General features: G+C 36.1%; 2 protein-coding genes and 1 pseudogene across 2 annotated transcripts; 2 read left to right on the plus strand and 1 right to left on the minus strand.

Moving 5' to 3' along the window:
- The first annotated feature begins 999 nt into the window (after positions 1–999).
- On the plus strand, positions 1,000–4,769 carry LOC132615264 (cold-responsive protein kinase 1-like). The gene is made up of 8 exons (XM_060329835.1): positions 1,000–1,166; positions 2,031–2,428; positions 2,957–3,082; positions 3,236–3,363; positions 3,497–3,707; positions 3,805–4,036; positions 4,113–4,263; positions 4,374–4,769. Exons 1-8 carry the CDS (start codon positions 1,000–1,002, stop codon positions 4,686–4,688), a joined length of 1,728 nt encoding a protein of 575 aa, XP_060185818.1. The 3' UTR covers positions 4,689–4,769.
- A 74-nt stretch (positions 4,770–4,843) lies between these two features.
- On the plus strand, positions 4,844–10,546 carry LOC132616171 (cold-responsive protein kinase 1-like; annotated as a pseudogene).
- A 423-nt stretch (positions 10,547–10,969) lies between these two features.
- LOC132616169 (pentatricopeptide repeat-containing protein At3g14330) lies at positions 10,970–13,678 on the minus strand. The gene is made up of 2 exons (XM_060330778.1): positions 12,110–13,678; positions 10,970–11,659 (listed from the first exon to the last, which is right to left on the minus strand). The coding sequence occupies exons 1-2, from the start codon at positions 13,578–13,580 to the stop codon at positions 11,187–11,189; spliced, it is 1,944 nt and encodes a 647-aa protein (XP_060186761.1). The 5' UTR covers positions 13,581–13,678; the 3' UTR covers positions 10,970–11,186.
- Between the last annotated feature and the right edge of the window lie 1,848 nt (positions 13,679–15,526).

Below are 15,526 nucleotides of genomic sequence, written 5' to 3' on the forward strand. Positions count from 1 at the left end.
ATGCACGTGCGTCATACTAAAACTCAAGTAAGAAATACATCATATGATCATGAGAACTGCATAATATATTTTCATAGTTTTACCAAGAAGTCTCAAAAACAAAAATTATTGAGACTAAAGCAACCAACCCCACCATTGACCTCTTTCTTATCTGGTATTAGGAACTTACATTATCCGATTAATCTAGATTTGCATCGCATAAGGGTTATTTTGGGTAGACGATCTTCCTAGCAGAAGTTTTTTCATTTGCCAAGCTTGAACCCGAGACCTCTGAGTGGATGAATTTTTCCTGTTAAATCTAACTAGAGTTTGTTAAATATTTAACGGATACCAAAAGTGCTCACTTTTGACAAACCTATAGAACCAAAACTACTCAGAGGTATATTTAAGAGATTATTTTAGACCTACCCTAAATATAGAGAACTTTATGTTATTTTCTCAGTGGTTTTTCCATCATCCCCTGCCTCAATGGGCTGTTTTCTTTTTCTTCCATAGGAAAAGGAAAAAAAAACAAAAGAAAATAGAAATAATTTCGGATATACCTCCCCTCGGGTTTACTTTTGTAACACTAATCTCCTTTGGGGTTTGATATATTACACTTACCTCCATTAGGATTTATACCTAACAAGATTGGTTTAACTAATAAAGTTTATATACCATTCCAAAATTGCCCTTTCTTACTTACAAAATACTAAGTTATTAACAAAATCCCCCCCTTCAAGTAGACAAATACAACTTTAGAGTTGGAATATTCAACCTACACTGTTCATTTCCATCAGCACTCTTGAGTGCTTACATTTATTAAACCAAGGCAGGTCTCTGAAATTATGCCGAAAATATATTATAATTTCTTGTTCCATTTCCAGCAGATAATATAAAGCTAAACATACATCAATGCTGTCATAATCTCTGTGTATATAGAATAAATATCTCACCTTCAAACATCATGATCTTTCCTTTGCATTATTACCTGAATTTCTGCGGACCAAATTCTCAGAAATGGCTAACTACGTTTGGTGGTTCACGGTGGCGTTTATCGGGTGTTTATTGATGCAGAAGCCGGTTGTTTCCAACCCACAAACCCACCTGTTAAACGAAGGCTGTAGTCAATATAATGTAACAAATTTACCTGATTTCTTCATTCCTTCATTCTCTGAAGGAATGAAGTCTGCCATAATAACTAGCAACACGTAGCAGGCGCATAAGTTCCTTAAGGACAGTGAATACACTATCAAAGCCTCTACTTTTTGTTCCTGCAAATTTTTATCCAACTTCTTATTTAGAAATCTCTATGCACTTGCTCTTAGTATTTTCACATCAAAATTGCATGATCTTTATGTCTCTTCTCCAAAATTTCCAAAAAGAGAGGAACTGAAGCAAGTACCAAATGATATGCGGCAGCCTTGACTTGATCATGATAAATCATATGGTGTTGGTAGCCAAAATTCAAGAATCAAAATTATTGGTAACAGAAATATGTAAATCATTATTGGCCTGCATATAATGCCCAATAGTTTCATTTCTTTGAAGAATCATAATTCCAAGTAAACCATCTTGTCTGATGTGAGATCCTGTTTATCCATTGTGGTAATCTCTGATTCAAAAAAAATCGTTAAACTTCAACGCTGTGAAAAGTACAACTTTTCCAATACATTTTAGTCTATAATATGTAAATTTATGTTGCTCGGATCCTTAAAAAATACCGTCTAATGTGTGTTAGATCCTTCAAAAGTTCTTCATATTTAGAGGACCTGGCATTTTTGGAGGAACCGAGCAACATAGATGTTTACCACCTTCTGAAAGAGTCTCCTTTTTCAGATGAAAACACACAAAAACACTTTGATCATTGAATTTCCAATTGTTAAAGCATGAAGCTGATAGCACTTCTTTTATCAGTGGAAGTTATCTTTTAAGTGAAAAAGAAGATTCATAATGGCTGATTATGTTAGAATGTAAAGATAAAAATGAAAGTACAGTCCGTCTAGTAACTTATATGAACTCATTGCTCTACTGGTGCCTATTTTCTAAAGGTATGAGAGCAACAACTTCTACCAAGACACTACACAGCCAGGAAATGCACCAATTTGTGGGAATCGAACAACTTCTCGGCCAAATGCTTTGAACCCTGTGGCACAACAGCTCTTGAAGAATCTTAGCATCGCAACTCCAAGAATTAGTGGCTTCTTCGCAGCCACGAAGAGTGAAGCATCTGGTGTTACTGTCTATGGAGTTGCTCAATGTGCTGAAACCATAACGGAAAGGGGCTGCCAAGATTGCTTGACAGTTGCATACACGAACATAGAAGGCTGTTTGCCTAAAAATGCAGAAGGGAGGGCTGTAGATGCAGCGTGTTTTATGAGGTACTCAGATAGAGCCTTTTTTGCTGATAACATGACAACTGATATCACAAAGTTTCTTGGTGGAGGAGGTAGGAAATGAACCTCTCTTTTTATCAACTCTTGCTGGTATTAGTCTAAGTTGCTCGGACTCAAGTGCAGGTATCCAATACGGGTGCATATATAAAGGTCGGATTCTTCATCACATAAATTTTAGGATTCGGGGGAGTGGATCCGAGTGCAGATATGGGTGTTGGGATATGGCCAATAAACGTATATTACTACATATAAAGAATATATCTCGAAATTAAAGCTATTGAACTAAAACTAATAAATTTAATTCTTTATAAACACCTAATGTATTTTATTCATGAGATATCTCATGTAATAGCAAAACATTTCCCATACATAAACCCAGAAATCAAACCAAATACCCCATCATTTTACTTTTCGGTCATGGATGAAGTCAAAACACCCAAGGTAAGTAGACCAAATATGGGTGTGGATCCCACACCCATGTCGTGTCGACATAGGTACGGCAAGGATTTAAAGAGTCCGAGCAACATAGGCATTAATTCGTTTTAAGACGAGTTTATAATTGGTGGCGGTGCTTTATGCAGGAAGTTCAAACAAGAAGAAAGCCGCCATTATTGGAGGTGTGGTTGGAGGTGTAGGACTTCTTTTGATTATATTGGCTGCGTTCCTATGGTATCGACTATCAAGAAAACCAAAGGCAGTCGAAAGAGGTAAATTTTAGATGATCATTTCCAAATCTTCTTTAGTTCAAAGCCCTAGATATATTTTCTCTGTCTCTCTTAACTTTAGAATGGGAAATGGGGGGTTCCTTTTCGTCCTTACGTGTGTATTATCTTGTAACTGATATAGTATCTCACGTTCAGGTAATTTACTGGGAGCAACTGAGCTGAGAGGCCCAGTGAGCTACAGATTCAAGGACCTAAAAATTGCTACCAAAGATTTCAGTGAAAATAATAAACTTGGTGAAGGTGGTTTTGGTGATGTATACAAGGTATGTAACACTAAAGCAGTTGAAGATCCTTATATTAGTAAAATGGACTATATTATCTTGGATTTTCGATGACTGGTATTTCATTTATATGCTAAATTTAATTCATTATGATGATTCTAATGTTATTGAACAGGGCACCTTGAAAAATGGAAATGTAGTTGCTGTTAAAAAACTAGCAATGTTTTCGAGCAGAGCAAAGGCAGATTTTGAGACTGAAGTTCGGCTTATCAGTAATGTCCATCATCGTAATCTCATCCGTCTCTTGGGATGTTCTATAAAAGGAGCAGAGCTACTACTTGTTTATGAATACATGGCAAATGGAAGCCTTGAAAGATACTTATATGGTTGATTTTTTTGTCTATCCAGCTTACTATTTTCTCCGAGTCAGATCTTTATGTTCAATAAAAATCTAAACTCATCCTACCTCTCATGGTTTTGCAGGAGATAAACGGGGGATGCTCAACTGGAAGCAGCGATTCAATATAATCTGTGGCACAGCTCGTGGCCTTGCCTACCTGCACGAGCAATTCCATGTCTGCATCATCCATAGAGATATAAAATCCAGCAACATTCTACTAGACGATGAATTCCAGACAAAAATTGCTGACTTTGGGCTTGTAAGACTTTTACCTGAGGATCAGAGTCATGTTAGCACTAAGTTTGCTGGTACCTTGTAAGTCAAACGGCTCGAGTTTATAGTAATAGCATTATGAGAAAATAAACAACTGAAAAACATCCAATTGAAACAGGGGATATACCGCACCAGAATATGCAATTCATGGACATCTAACGGAGAAGGTTGACGTCTATAGCTTTGGCATCGTTGTTCTTGAAATAATCAGTGGCCGGAGGAGCAACGATATCAAAATTGAACCTGTCACTGAATATCTCCTTGAACAGGTCAATTCTCATTTCCAAATATACCTTTTTTTCTTCACATTCTTACTAAGTACTTTCTTCCAACTTATCTTTACCATTCTAATGCATTTACCTGTGGCATGGTGAAATAGGCGTGGAAACTTCACGAAACTGGCATGACTGAAAAACTGGTGGATGAGACATTGGACCCCAATGAATTCAATGAACAAGAAGTGAAGAAAATCATAGAGATCGCGTTAATGTGTACGCAATCACCAGCTAATCTTAGGCCAAGCATGTCGGAAGTTGTTGTCATGCTATTAAGTGATCGTAGCACAAGCACGAGAACTCCTAGCAGGCCTACTATCATTACCATGGATAAGAGTACACCAGTGGACTCATCGATTACTACTGGATCATCAGCTTCTAATGCAACCAACACTTTTAGTGATTTCACTGGCCGCTAGCTACATAAGAGTCTATTGTAACAAACAACAACTGCGCTTCAGTCCCAAATAAGTTGGGGTCTAAAGATTATATTGGCACCATAGCATCTAACAAGCCGCTTTCTTCCTTTTTTTTTTTTTTTTTTTTTTTTTTAAAATCTCTTTAACAACCCACCCCCACCCCCCAACAACCCCCTTTTGTCCTCATTGTAAGATAGATGGTTTGCCAGAAAGCTACAACCATTAAAAGGCTTTACAGAATGGTTCTTGAATACTCATGTGTACAATAGTAAAAAGATGGAAAGTACAAGCAAGAGTAGAACTCCTTGTACAACATGAACTCACAATTATGGAAGATCCTATCAAGGTTCTTTTACTAGTTGAGAAATTTCTATTATTTTAGGTAATTATGAAAGATTCCTATTCCTAAGAGGTTCTTGCACAAGTTCGAAATGCAAATTAAGGTGTAGGCCCTTTTTTATGCTAAATATTCCATGGATACTAGTGATTCTAACAACAAACAGAAGAGAAGCTTTCACATGATTTAACCCTCCATTGTAGGGAAAGCATACTAGGGCCACGTCAATACAATAATTCAATTGGCTTCCCACTCGATGTTCGGTATCTACGATGAGTTGATTTTACATTAGCCAGCCAGAAGAAGAAGACAGGGCAATGGGTCCAATTTGAGCAATAAGGAAGCAACATGACCTCTTTGTCCAATTTGAATAATTCTCCTATTTCTTGGAAATGTCATTTCCTACTTTTAGTTTTTGAATTAAAGCCTTAAAGAAAGTCTCAATGAGAAAGAAAAAAAACTTTCTCGACCTATATGACACAATTATTATTTATGTATTAAACATGTCATGGTATTTGTATGGCTATAAAATAATATTATTGAGGATTACACTATTTTTAAATATAGAAATATGTCATTTCTTAGCATTCTAAGATTGAATAGAGAGAGTATTTTGTCATCCTTTGTTAGAATGTTACCACTATCTGCTCATGCACGTGCGTCATACTAACACTCAAGTAAGAAATACATCATATGATCATGAGAACTGCATAATATAATTTCATAGTTTTACCAAGAAGTCTCAAAAACAAAAATTATTGAGACTAAAGCAACCAACCCCACCATTGACCTCTTTCTTATCTGGTATTAGGAACTTACATTATCCGATTAATCTAGATTTGCATCGCATAAGGGTTATTTTGGGTAGACGATCTTCCTAGCAGAAGTTTTTTCATTTGCCAAGCTTGAACCCGAGACCTCTGAGTGGATGAATTTTTCCTGTTAAATCTAACTAGAGTTTGTTAAATATTTAACGGATACCAAAAGTGCTCACTTTTGACAAACCTATAGAACCAAAACTACTCAGAGGTATATTTAAGAGATTATTTTAGACCTACCCTAAATATAGAGAACTTTATGTTATTTTCTCAGTGGTTTTTCCATCATCCCCTGCCTCAATGGGCTGTTTTCTTTTTCTTCCATAGGAAAAGGAAAAAAAACAAAAGAAAATAGAAATAATTTCGGATATACCTCCCCTCGGGTTTACTTTTGTAACACTAATCTCCTTTGGGGTTTGATATATTACACTTACCTCCATTAGGATTTATACCTAACAAGATTGGTTTAACTAATAAAGTTTATATACCATTCCAAAATTGCCCTTTCTTACTTACAAAATACTAAGTTTTTAACAAAATCCCCCCCTTCAAGTAGACAAATACAACTTTAGAGTTGGAATATTCAACCTACACTGTTCATTTCCATCAGCACTCTTGAGTGCTTACATTTATTAAACCAAGGCAGGTCTCTGAAATTATGCCGAAAATATATTATAATTTCTTGTTCCATTTCCAGCAGATAATATAAAGCTAAACATACATCAATGCTGTCATAATCTCTGTGTATATAGAATAAATATCTCACCTTCAAACATCATGATCTTTCCTTTGCATTATTACCTGAATTTCTGCGGACCAAATTCTCAGAAATGGCTAACTACGTTTGGTGGTTCACGGTGGCGTTTATCGGGTGTTTATTGATGCAGAAGCCGGTTGTTTCCAACCCACAAACCCACCTGTTAAACGAAGGCTGTAGTCAATATAATGTAACAAATTTACCTGATTTCTTCAAAAGGCTTAATGCTAGTATTGATGATTTAAGGAACCAGTTGTCTAAACATAATAAACGATTTGCCATCACACAGCAGTTGGTGTATGCTATGGTTGGATGTCGAAAGTATATGTCAAGAGCTGATTGTGTCTCCTGCTTCGATGCTGCTGCTTTTCACATAAGAACTTGTGCTAGTGCTAATGGTGCTCATGTTATCTATGATGGTTGCTTCCTCAGGTGAGTTTCTTCTTTAAATCTGTCATTTATGCGGCTTGAAACTAGTTGGAGTCACCAATATAAGTTTCCTACCTAGATATCTCTTACGACTTGCACTTAGTTCACAACAGATTTTCAAGATTATTATGTCTCTTCTTCAAAATTTAAAGAAAGAACGGAAGTTTAAGTACTAAACAATATGCAGCAGACTTGAGCTTGATCACGATTATCATAAGCTGTAGTTTGGTAACAGTCGAGAATCATAACAGCAATGTTTAAGTCATTATTGGCACTGAATACAACTAAGAACTAACCTATAAACAGACTCACTTTTGTTGAAAAAGCAATCAGCATGTCTGAAAGGTGGCCTAGCCTATTAGTTTCAGTATTTCGAATCGTTATTCCAATTAAACATCCTCGTTTGGCATGAAATCCTGTATATTCAGTTGTGGTAATCTTTGATTCACAGGAAAAATTGTCACTGAAACTTAATAATGTGTAACTACCCCAAACCGTGTGCAATATGTATACCACTTTCTGAAGAAGCCTATTTTCTAATTGTTAAAGGTTGAAGCCCATATAGCAGTGAATAATACGTTTTCAATAGTAAAGAAGATTCATACTCATAAAAATGGTTGCTTATGTTAGAATGTAAAAAGGTGAGTCAAACACTTCTAAAAACATACACGAACTCATTGCTCTAAATGATGCATTTTTTTAAAGGTATGAGAGCAACAACTTCTACCAAGAAATTACAAATCAAGGAAATTCTGAGGTCTGTGGGAATCGAACAGCTTCTCAGCCGCATGGTCTGAACCATGTGGCACTAGAGCTCTTGACTGATCTTAGAATGGCAACTCCAAGAATTAGTGGCTTCTTTGCAGCCACGAAGATGAAAGCAGCTGGCATTACTGTCTATGGAGTAGCATAATGTGCTGAAACCATAACGGAAAGTGGCTGCCAAGATTGCTTGACAGTGGCATGTACAAACATAAAAGGCTGTTTGCCTAAAAATGCAGAAGGAAGGGCTGTAGATGCAGCCTGTTTTATGAGGTACTCAAATAGAGCCTTTTTTTCAGATGACCAGATTACTGATATCACACCATTCCTTGGTGGAGAAGGTAGGACATGAAGCTCTCGTTTTTCCAAACCTCAATTCATTTTTTCATGAACTTAAAATTGGTCGTGGTTCTTTATGCAGGAAGTTCAAACAAGAAGAAAGCCATTATCGGGGGTGTAGTTGGAGGTGTAGGACTTCTTTTGATTGTACTGGCTGCATTCCTATTGTATCGACCATCAAGAAAACCACAGGCAGCAGAAAGAGGTAAAACTTGGAAGATCACCTTCTCAATTTGATATGATCCAAATACATCAAAAGATAAAGATAGAATTGAAAGCAATAAAGAAAGCTAGACACAGAAATTCAAAAAAGTAGACCACAATTATATTGAAAACCCAATAGAGTCAACTTCTGCAAGTGAGAACAAGCATGGGTTACATCACAATTAACCTTGTTTTTCCTGAACCCATCTTCAAAATCTTATTTAGTTCAAAGTCTTAAATATGTTTTCCATTCTCTTTTTCTGAACTTTAGGACAAGAACTGGGGTTTTCCTTTTCGTCTTTATTTTGTCCTTTTGTTTATTTATGTAGTGACTGATATAATGGCTCATGTTCAGGTAATATACTGGGAGCAACTGAGCTGAGAGGTCCTGTGAACTACAGATTCAAGGACCTAAAAATAGTTACCAAAGATTTCAATGAAAGTAATAAACTCGGCGAAGGTGGTTTTGGTGATGTATACAAGGTATGTTAACACTAAAACAGTTGTGGATCCTTTTCTCCATCAAATTGACCAGATAATCCTGGACTAACTTCTATTCATTTATTCTCTAAATGTAATACATATGATGATTCTAATGTTATTGAACAGGGCACTTTGAAAAACGGACATGTAGTTGCTGTTAAAAAACTAGCGATGGTTTCTAGTAGAGCAAAGGCGGATTTTGAGACTGAAGTTCTGCTTATCAGTAATGTACATCATCGCAATCTCATTCGTCTCTTGGGATGTTCTAATAAAGGAGTAGAGCTACTACTTGTTTATGAATACATGGGAAACGGCAGCCTTGAAAGATACTTATATGGTTGATTTTTTTGTCTATCCGGCTAATAATTTTCTCCAAGTCAAATCTTAATGTTCCATTAGAATTTAAGCACATCCTACCTCTCATGATTTTGCAGGTGACAAAAAAGGGATGCTCAACTGGAAGCAATGACTCAATATAATCTTTGGCACAGTTCGTGGCCTTGCCTACCTGCACGAGCAATTCCATGTCTGCATCATCCATAGAGATATAAAATCCAGCAACATTTTACTAGATGACGAATTCCAGCCAAAAATTGCTGATTTTGGGCTTGTAAGACTTTTACCTGGGGATCAGAGTCATCTCAGCACTAAGTTTGCTGGTACATTGTAAGTCAAACTGCTTGAGTTTTCTTTCCTGAAATCAGTAAAAGCATTATGCAAACAATGCACAATTCAAGGAGTCTAATTGAAACAGGGGATATGCTGCACCAGAATATGCAATTCATGGACATCTAACAGAGAAGGTTGACATCTATATCTTTGGTGTTGTTGTTCTCGAAATAATCAGTGGCCGGAGGAGCAATGATATGCAAATCGAGACTGAATATCTCCTTGAACAGGTCTGTTCTCATTTTCAAATCCTATATTCATATGTTCACTAAGTTCTTTCTTCCAACTAAGCTTTTCCATTCTAAATGCACCTGTGGGTTGGCGAAATTAGGCCTGGAAACTTCATGAAACTGGCATACCTGTAAAACTGGTGGATGAGACATTAGACCCGAATGAATACAACGAGCAAGAAGTGAAGAAAATCATAGAGATTGCATTAATTTGTACGCAATCACCTCCAAATCTCAGGCCAAGCATGTCCGAAGTTGTTGTCATGCTACTAAGTGATCATAGCACACACAGGAGAACTCCTAGCAGGCCTGCTTTCGTTAGCATGGATAAGATTACAATGGTGGACTCGTCCATGACTACTGGATCATCAGCTTCTAATGCAACCAACACTTTTACTGATATCACTGGCTGCTAGCTACATAAGAGTTTACTGTAGATATGAAAATTATGTTGGCACCGCAGCATCCAATTTCTTCCCTTCATTTTCTTTTTTCTTCTTTTTTTGTTTTTCTTGGTTGTAATATATACGATATTAAAAAACTTATCCTTCTTCATGTACAACATGCAATCTTATAAAACTTTTGAGTACAGTAATACTCAAATTCCAGCCATATGACAATCTTCCACATGACAACAAATAATAATGCAGTATGATGACTCTGTGCTGGTCTGGAGCAGGCACCTTCATGTTTATCAGTTGGAAGAAAAATGATTCACTCTTCATGTATAGATTGGAAAAGCATCCAAAGTGAAGCAGAAAGACTAAGCTGAAAGTTAAGCCGAGAATACTCGCCATTTTTAATCTATCATCTTGAAATATATAATCTATATTTGATTTACTCCTTTATTGTTTTGAAGAATTTTGGTATTTCCTTAAGTTATTGTGGCTATTAGAGGAGAACAAAAAAGATCTATTTGTTGAAAACATAAAAAGTGTATCATCTCTAACAATTTAAGCTTTTACATGAGATGATCACACAAATTAAATGTAATATTAGAGCAAGCAGAGATCTGCCATCCATTATCAAAAAGAATTTCATATGTTGGCTTAACGTAAAGGGTGCGTATTGTAGACAGAATTAAGTAAATGCACTGCTCTCTAACATCTTTTAGATGAGATGGTCACACTACAATTATCCAGTTTCTCAGTGAAATTAAAAAAAAAACCTTCTTTGACCAAATAATCAGAGAGTTTTTTCGTATTAATTTCCTAGGGAAAATAAATGTTTTTGAAGGACCTGAGAATCTCATCTGAAGCTCTTGAATGTGGATTGTGTACTTTTTCCATGGAGCTATATGCCAGGTTCACACAATTCTTTCAACTTATAAAAAAGTAAACAAAGAATTACATCGTTTCAGCCAGAAATCTTCATAAGAATGTGTTTTGAAAGAACAATTATTTTTCTGGTTCAGTACATAGCCCAGAAAAAAATCTTAATGGGAGTACTTACAAAATTAAACTATGAGAATCACCAGTAATCATTGCAAGAGCATTTCCCTTCATCAAAATGGTGGAACCGATTTGTGTCTCTCACTATAATCTTTCTTCTTGTTATTTTGGACACAAACTTCATCCAAGAGTGACAATCCGCACAAATACGAATATTTTTCGTCACTCTAATTGGAATACCGGAACCAGTTTGAATCAAACCAAATACTGTAGCAAGCCGTTCACTGTGTCCACATATCCATTCTACTTTCGTTCCCTCGTTTACATCATGAAGCACAACTCTTGTATCAGGCTTATACCCCATTTTCTCAATAGCTTCTGATAATTCATCCCAAACTTCCTTGTATTCATCCGAATTACGAAATTCAAAACCACCACCAGCTATAAAAGTGTGTACTTTATTTCTAACCTGTATCCAGCTGCATCCAGCCTCCTTTTTTACTCCCTTATTCTCCATCATCTGCCTCACTTTTTTAACTCCCTCCCACATCCCTGCATTTAGAGGTGGTAAAATCAGCTCTTGAAAAAATTAATTGCCAAACCCGCCCAAGTTTGGGCTGGTAATTGACCCGCCCATTTATTAGCTCAGCCCGTTTCAGCCATCAAAAGATTGGGCTGATATACAGCTCAAATTGACCCATGAGAAATTTTGTCAAAATATTTTTAGAAAGTCATTTTTTATATTCGATATGTTTTTTATAGCCATAATAAGGAAAAAAAATTGGTGTTGTTAGGTATTAAATAATTATAAAAGAACAAAAAATAAATTAAAACTTAGTAAGAATTGGGCGGATTGGGCTATGATCCGCCTTTTAGCTCATTTTAGCCCAACCAATATCAACCCAAGTAACATTTGGATGGGCCAATAACCCAACCATTTATTAACTTAGCCCACTTTGACCCGCCCAAATTCAGCCCAACCTGCCCATTTGACACCCCTACCTGCATTTGCATAAATATTTGACAGCATCACATAATTCCCGCAGTTGTTAGGTTCCATCTCGAATAACTGCTCTGCCACGAGTTCTGCAAGAGAAACATTTCCGTGAAGTCTGCATGAATTGAGCAGTGAGCCCCAAATGCTTCCACTAGGCTTAACAGGCATTTTCTCCACTACTTGCAGTGCCTCTTTAATTTTCCCAGCTCTACCTAATATATCAATAAGACAAGCATAATGCTCCAACGAAGGCCGAATTCCAAAATCTGCCATCATGCTATCAAACAATTCCTCACCTAAGTCCGCAAGCCCTGCGTGGCTACAGCCAGACAACAAAGAGATAAACGTCACCCCATCCGGTCTAACTCCACTACCGACCATTTCATCAAACAACTTCATTGTTTCTTCCATTAACCCATTGATTGCATACCCGTTAATAACAGTATTCCACGATGTTATGTCTTTGTACTTCATTCTCTCAAACACTCTTCTGCAATACTCCATTGCTCCACATTTCGCATACATATCCAAAAGCGAGTTAAGCAAAACAACATCAGGAATTTTATTTGCTTTAACAATTTGTGCATGTACCTCTCTCCCATAATAAAGATACGTAACCTGAGAACATACAGCTAAAATCGTCGTAAAAGTTACCCAACTATACCCCACACCCTCTCTTTGCATTCTCCTAAACATCTCAAACGCCTCAAAAACCTGTCCTTTCTTAACAAACCCCCCGATAAACGAATTCCAACTTGCAACATTTCTCTCAGGCATTTCCTCAAACACCTTCAAAACATCGCGAAAACTCCCACACTCATTATACATACCCATAAGAGCATTATACACAACTTGATCAGGTTCTTTCTTACCTTTAACAATTTGTCCATGAACACCTCTACCTACCCTCAAATCCGATATCCCCGAACAAGCTTTTAAAGCCATCGAAAACGCGAAATTCCCCGGTTCAATAAACCCCAACAACATTCTACAATAAACCAATAATGCTTCCTTAAAACACCTTTTTTTTAAATACCCAATTCCCATTGCGACCCAAACTGATTCAGGTCGATCCTCATTTCCAACCCCGTGCTCGAAAATCCTTCGAGCTTCATCTAGTTGGTTACAAACAGAGAAAAGGGTAATTAACTTAGACAATATAAAAGGGTTGTTCAGATAAGTTTTGTTTGGATTTAAAAGAAGGTGAATATATATTCTATGACCATGTTCTACTGATTTTTTTGAGATACATGTATGGAGGAGAGAAGAATAAGATTCGATATCGAATTGAGATGATTTGTTGGATTCTAAAAAGAGAAGAGCTTCGTCGAGTTTTCCGGATTTTGTGAGTGATTTGAGAGTTGAATTGAAGGGTTTTGTGGGTGTTTTCTTGTTAAGGTTTTTGAAGATTGAAGTGGCGGTTATGGTAGTTGTGACAGTTATGTTAGTTGGTAGAGAAATGGCGGGAATGGACATTTTTTTGGTGTTGTGTGAAGAGAGAGTTTATGCTAATGGTAGAGAAGTTTGTTATATGGGATAAACTTCTTTTTGGGGTCTTTTTTCTTGAAATGCTAAAATCTTATATTGTAGTTTTTATTTTTATTTTGCACATGATGTCTGTAGTTTTTATTTTGCACATGATGTCTGTACTTTTTCTGAGCCGAGGGTCTATTAAAAACGACCTTTTTATCTTTTAAGGTACGGGTAAGGTCTGCATACTCTATCATCTCCAAACCTCACTTACGGGATTACACTAGTTATGTTGTTATTGTTGTCTGGTACATATGGGGCCCAACTAAAGTTGGATTCGCACAGAAAGTTCTACACTTGGGGTAAAACACTCTCTATCAAAAGGTAGTTTTTTTTGTTTTTTTTTGTGTGTGTGTTTCCACCAGCATTGGTGCCTGCCTGACTAAATATAGAATCACAACAGAAAGTTTCACATTAGGATAAAGCGCTCCATAATAAAAGCGTGGAGGAGAGACAAATAAGATTTGATATTGGGTTGAGATGATTTGTTTGATTCTAATAAGAGAAGAGCTTCGTCGTGTTTTCCGGATTTCGTAGGTGTTTTTTTCTTAAGGTTTTTGAAGTTTGAAGTGGCTGTTATGGTGGTTGTGACAGTTATGTTCATTGGTAGAGAAATGGCGGGAATAGCCATTTTTGTTGTTGTGCATGAATAGTTTCGTTTATTCTAATGGTAGAGAACTTTGTTATATGGAATAATTCTTCTTTTTGGGGCCTTCTTCTTGAAAAGATAAAATGTTTTATTTTAGTTGATTGATATAAAAATTAGTGATATATAATCGAACTTCTTATGAGACATTTTTTGACTGTCGTAGTAAAATATTGTTATAGAGAACATATGATATAATATATGATTAAAAATTGGTTCCAAAGAAAACCTATGATAACATTATATTATATTATAGAGAGGTCTAAGTAGTAATCAAATGAGAGACAAGATCATAAAATATGAATATAGTCCTCTAAGTATGCATTAGATTAAATATTTATTAAATATTTATACAGGAAAACAATTTTTGTTCAAAAGTGAGGGGAGTTATTTTTTCATTTTGGTGGAAGGAAAAAAAAGATAATCACACCTGTGTCAGGTCTATCATTTGTTCTATTTTTTTCCCTTTCCCGGAGAAAAAAGGAGGATTATTTGGAACAATATTAAATGAGAAACAAACTCTAATGTTCTTAGTTATTATATTCCTCCGGCATTTTTGTTCTTGGTATGATAAGCCCATCAACGCTTTTTAATCTACTTTTTATCTTGTATATTTTTCTTGCCCTTTCTTCCTCGTCTAGTGATAGATTTGCTTGCTCCCTATAGAGACAACAACACTTCTATGTTATCTAGGGGCTGAACAAGTCTACCTCCTTTTACATAAATAGTGAAACTCATAGAAAAGGTGAAGATGCTATTTTACTAGGGAAGATGCATATAAAAGGCCAATAGCCTGATGTCAGCTTCTATAACATGATTTGTTAAAGAAATTCTCGAACTAGTTTGCTTATGCAGTAAGAAAACAAGTGTAGTATAACAGTGGCAACTTTGCTATGCAAAAGGCTCGTCCAACTCTGGAGAAGAACAATAATAACAGCAGTAATTATACTTTAATTTTAATTCTCAATAAATAAATATATCGGTCCATTTGAAGTTTTGAACCCATTCTAATGTGATATTAGAAATGGACTCATTTTTTGTGGTAAATATGCTCAAAGGTATATAAACCACCTTAAGAACTTGAAGATGATATCAACTGATGAGACAAACTATTCATAGTCAATAAACTTCATAGAGCAATATTGATATAGAAGGTAATAGCACTGCTAATGCTTTGGCAAAATCTGGGGCTAAAAGGTGGAATCTATACAATGTTGAAGAATACGTACATGCTAAAGATTTACCT

Source organism: Lycium barbarum, chromosome 10 (genome assembly GCF_019175385.1).
Source record: "Lycium barbarum isolate Lr01 chromosome 10, ASM1917538v2, whole genome shotgun sequence".
In the NCBI taxonomy this organism is placed as follows: domain Eukaryota; kingdom Viridiplantae; phylum Streptophyta; class Magnoliopsida; order Solanales; family Solanaceae; genus Lycium; species Lycium barbarum.

Coding starts and splice junctions, on each gene's coding strand:
- LOC132615264 (XM_060329835.1), top strand. CDS start 1,000: ATGGCTAACTACGTTTGGTGGTTCACGGTGGCGTTTATCGGGTGTTTA. Junction 1,167..2,030: donor TCATTCTCTGAAGGAATGAA/GTCTGCCATAAT, acceptor TATTTTCTAAAG/GTATGAGAGCAACAACTTCT. Junction 2,429..2,956: donor AAAGTTTCTTGGTGGAGGAG/GTAGGAAATGAA, acceptor TGCTTTATGCAG/GAAGTTCAAACAAGAAGAAA.
- LOC132616169 (XM_060330778.1), bottom strand. CDS start 13,580: ATGTCCATTCCCGCCATTTCTCTACCAACTAACATAACTGTCACAACT. Junction 11,660..12,109: donor AAATATTTATGCAAATGCAG/GTAGGGGTGTCA, acceptor CTCTAAATGCAG/GGATGTGGGAGGGAGTTAAA.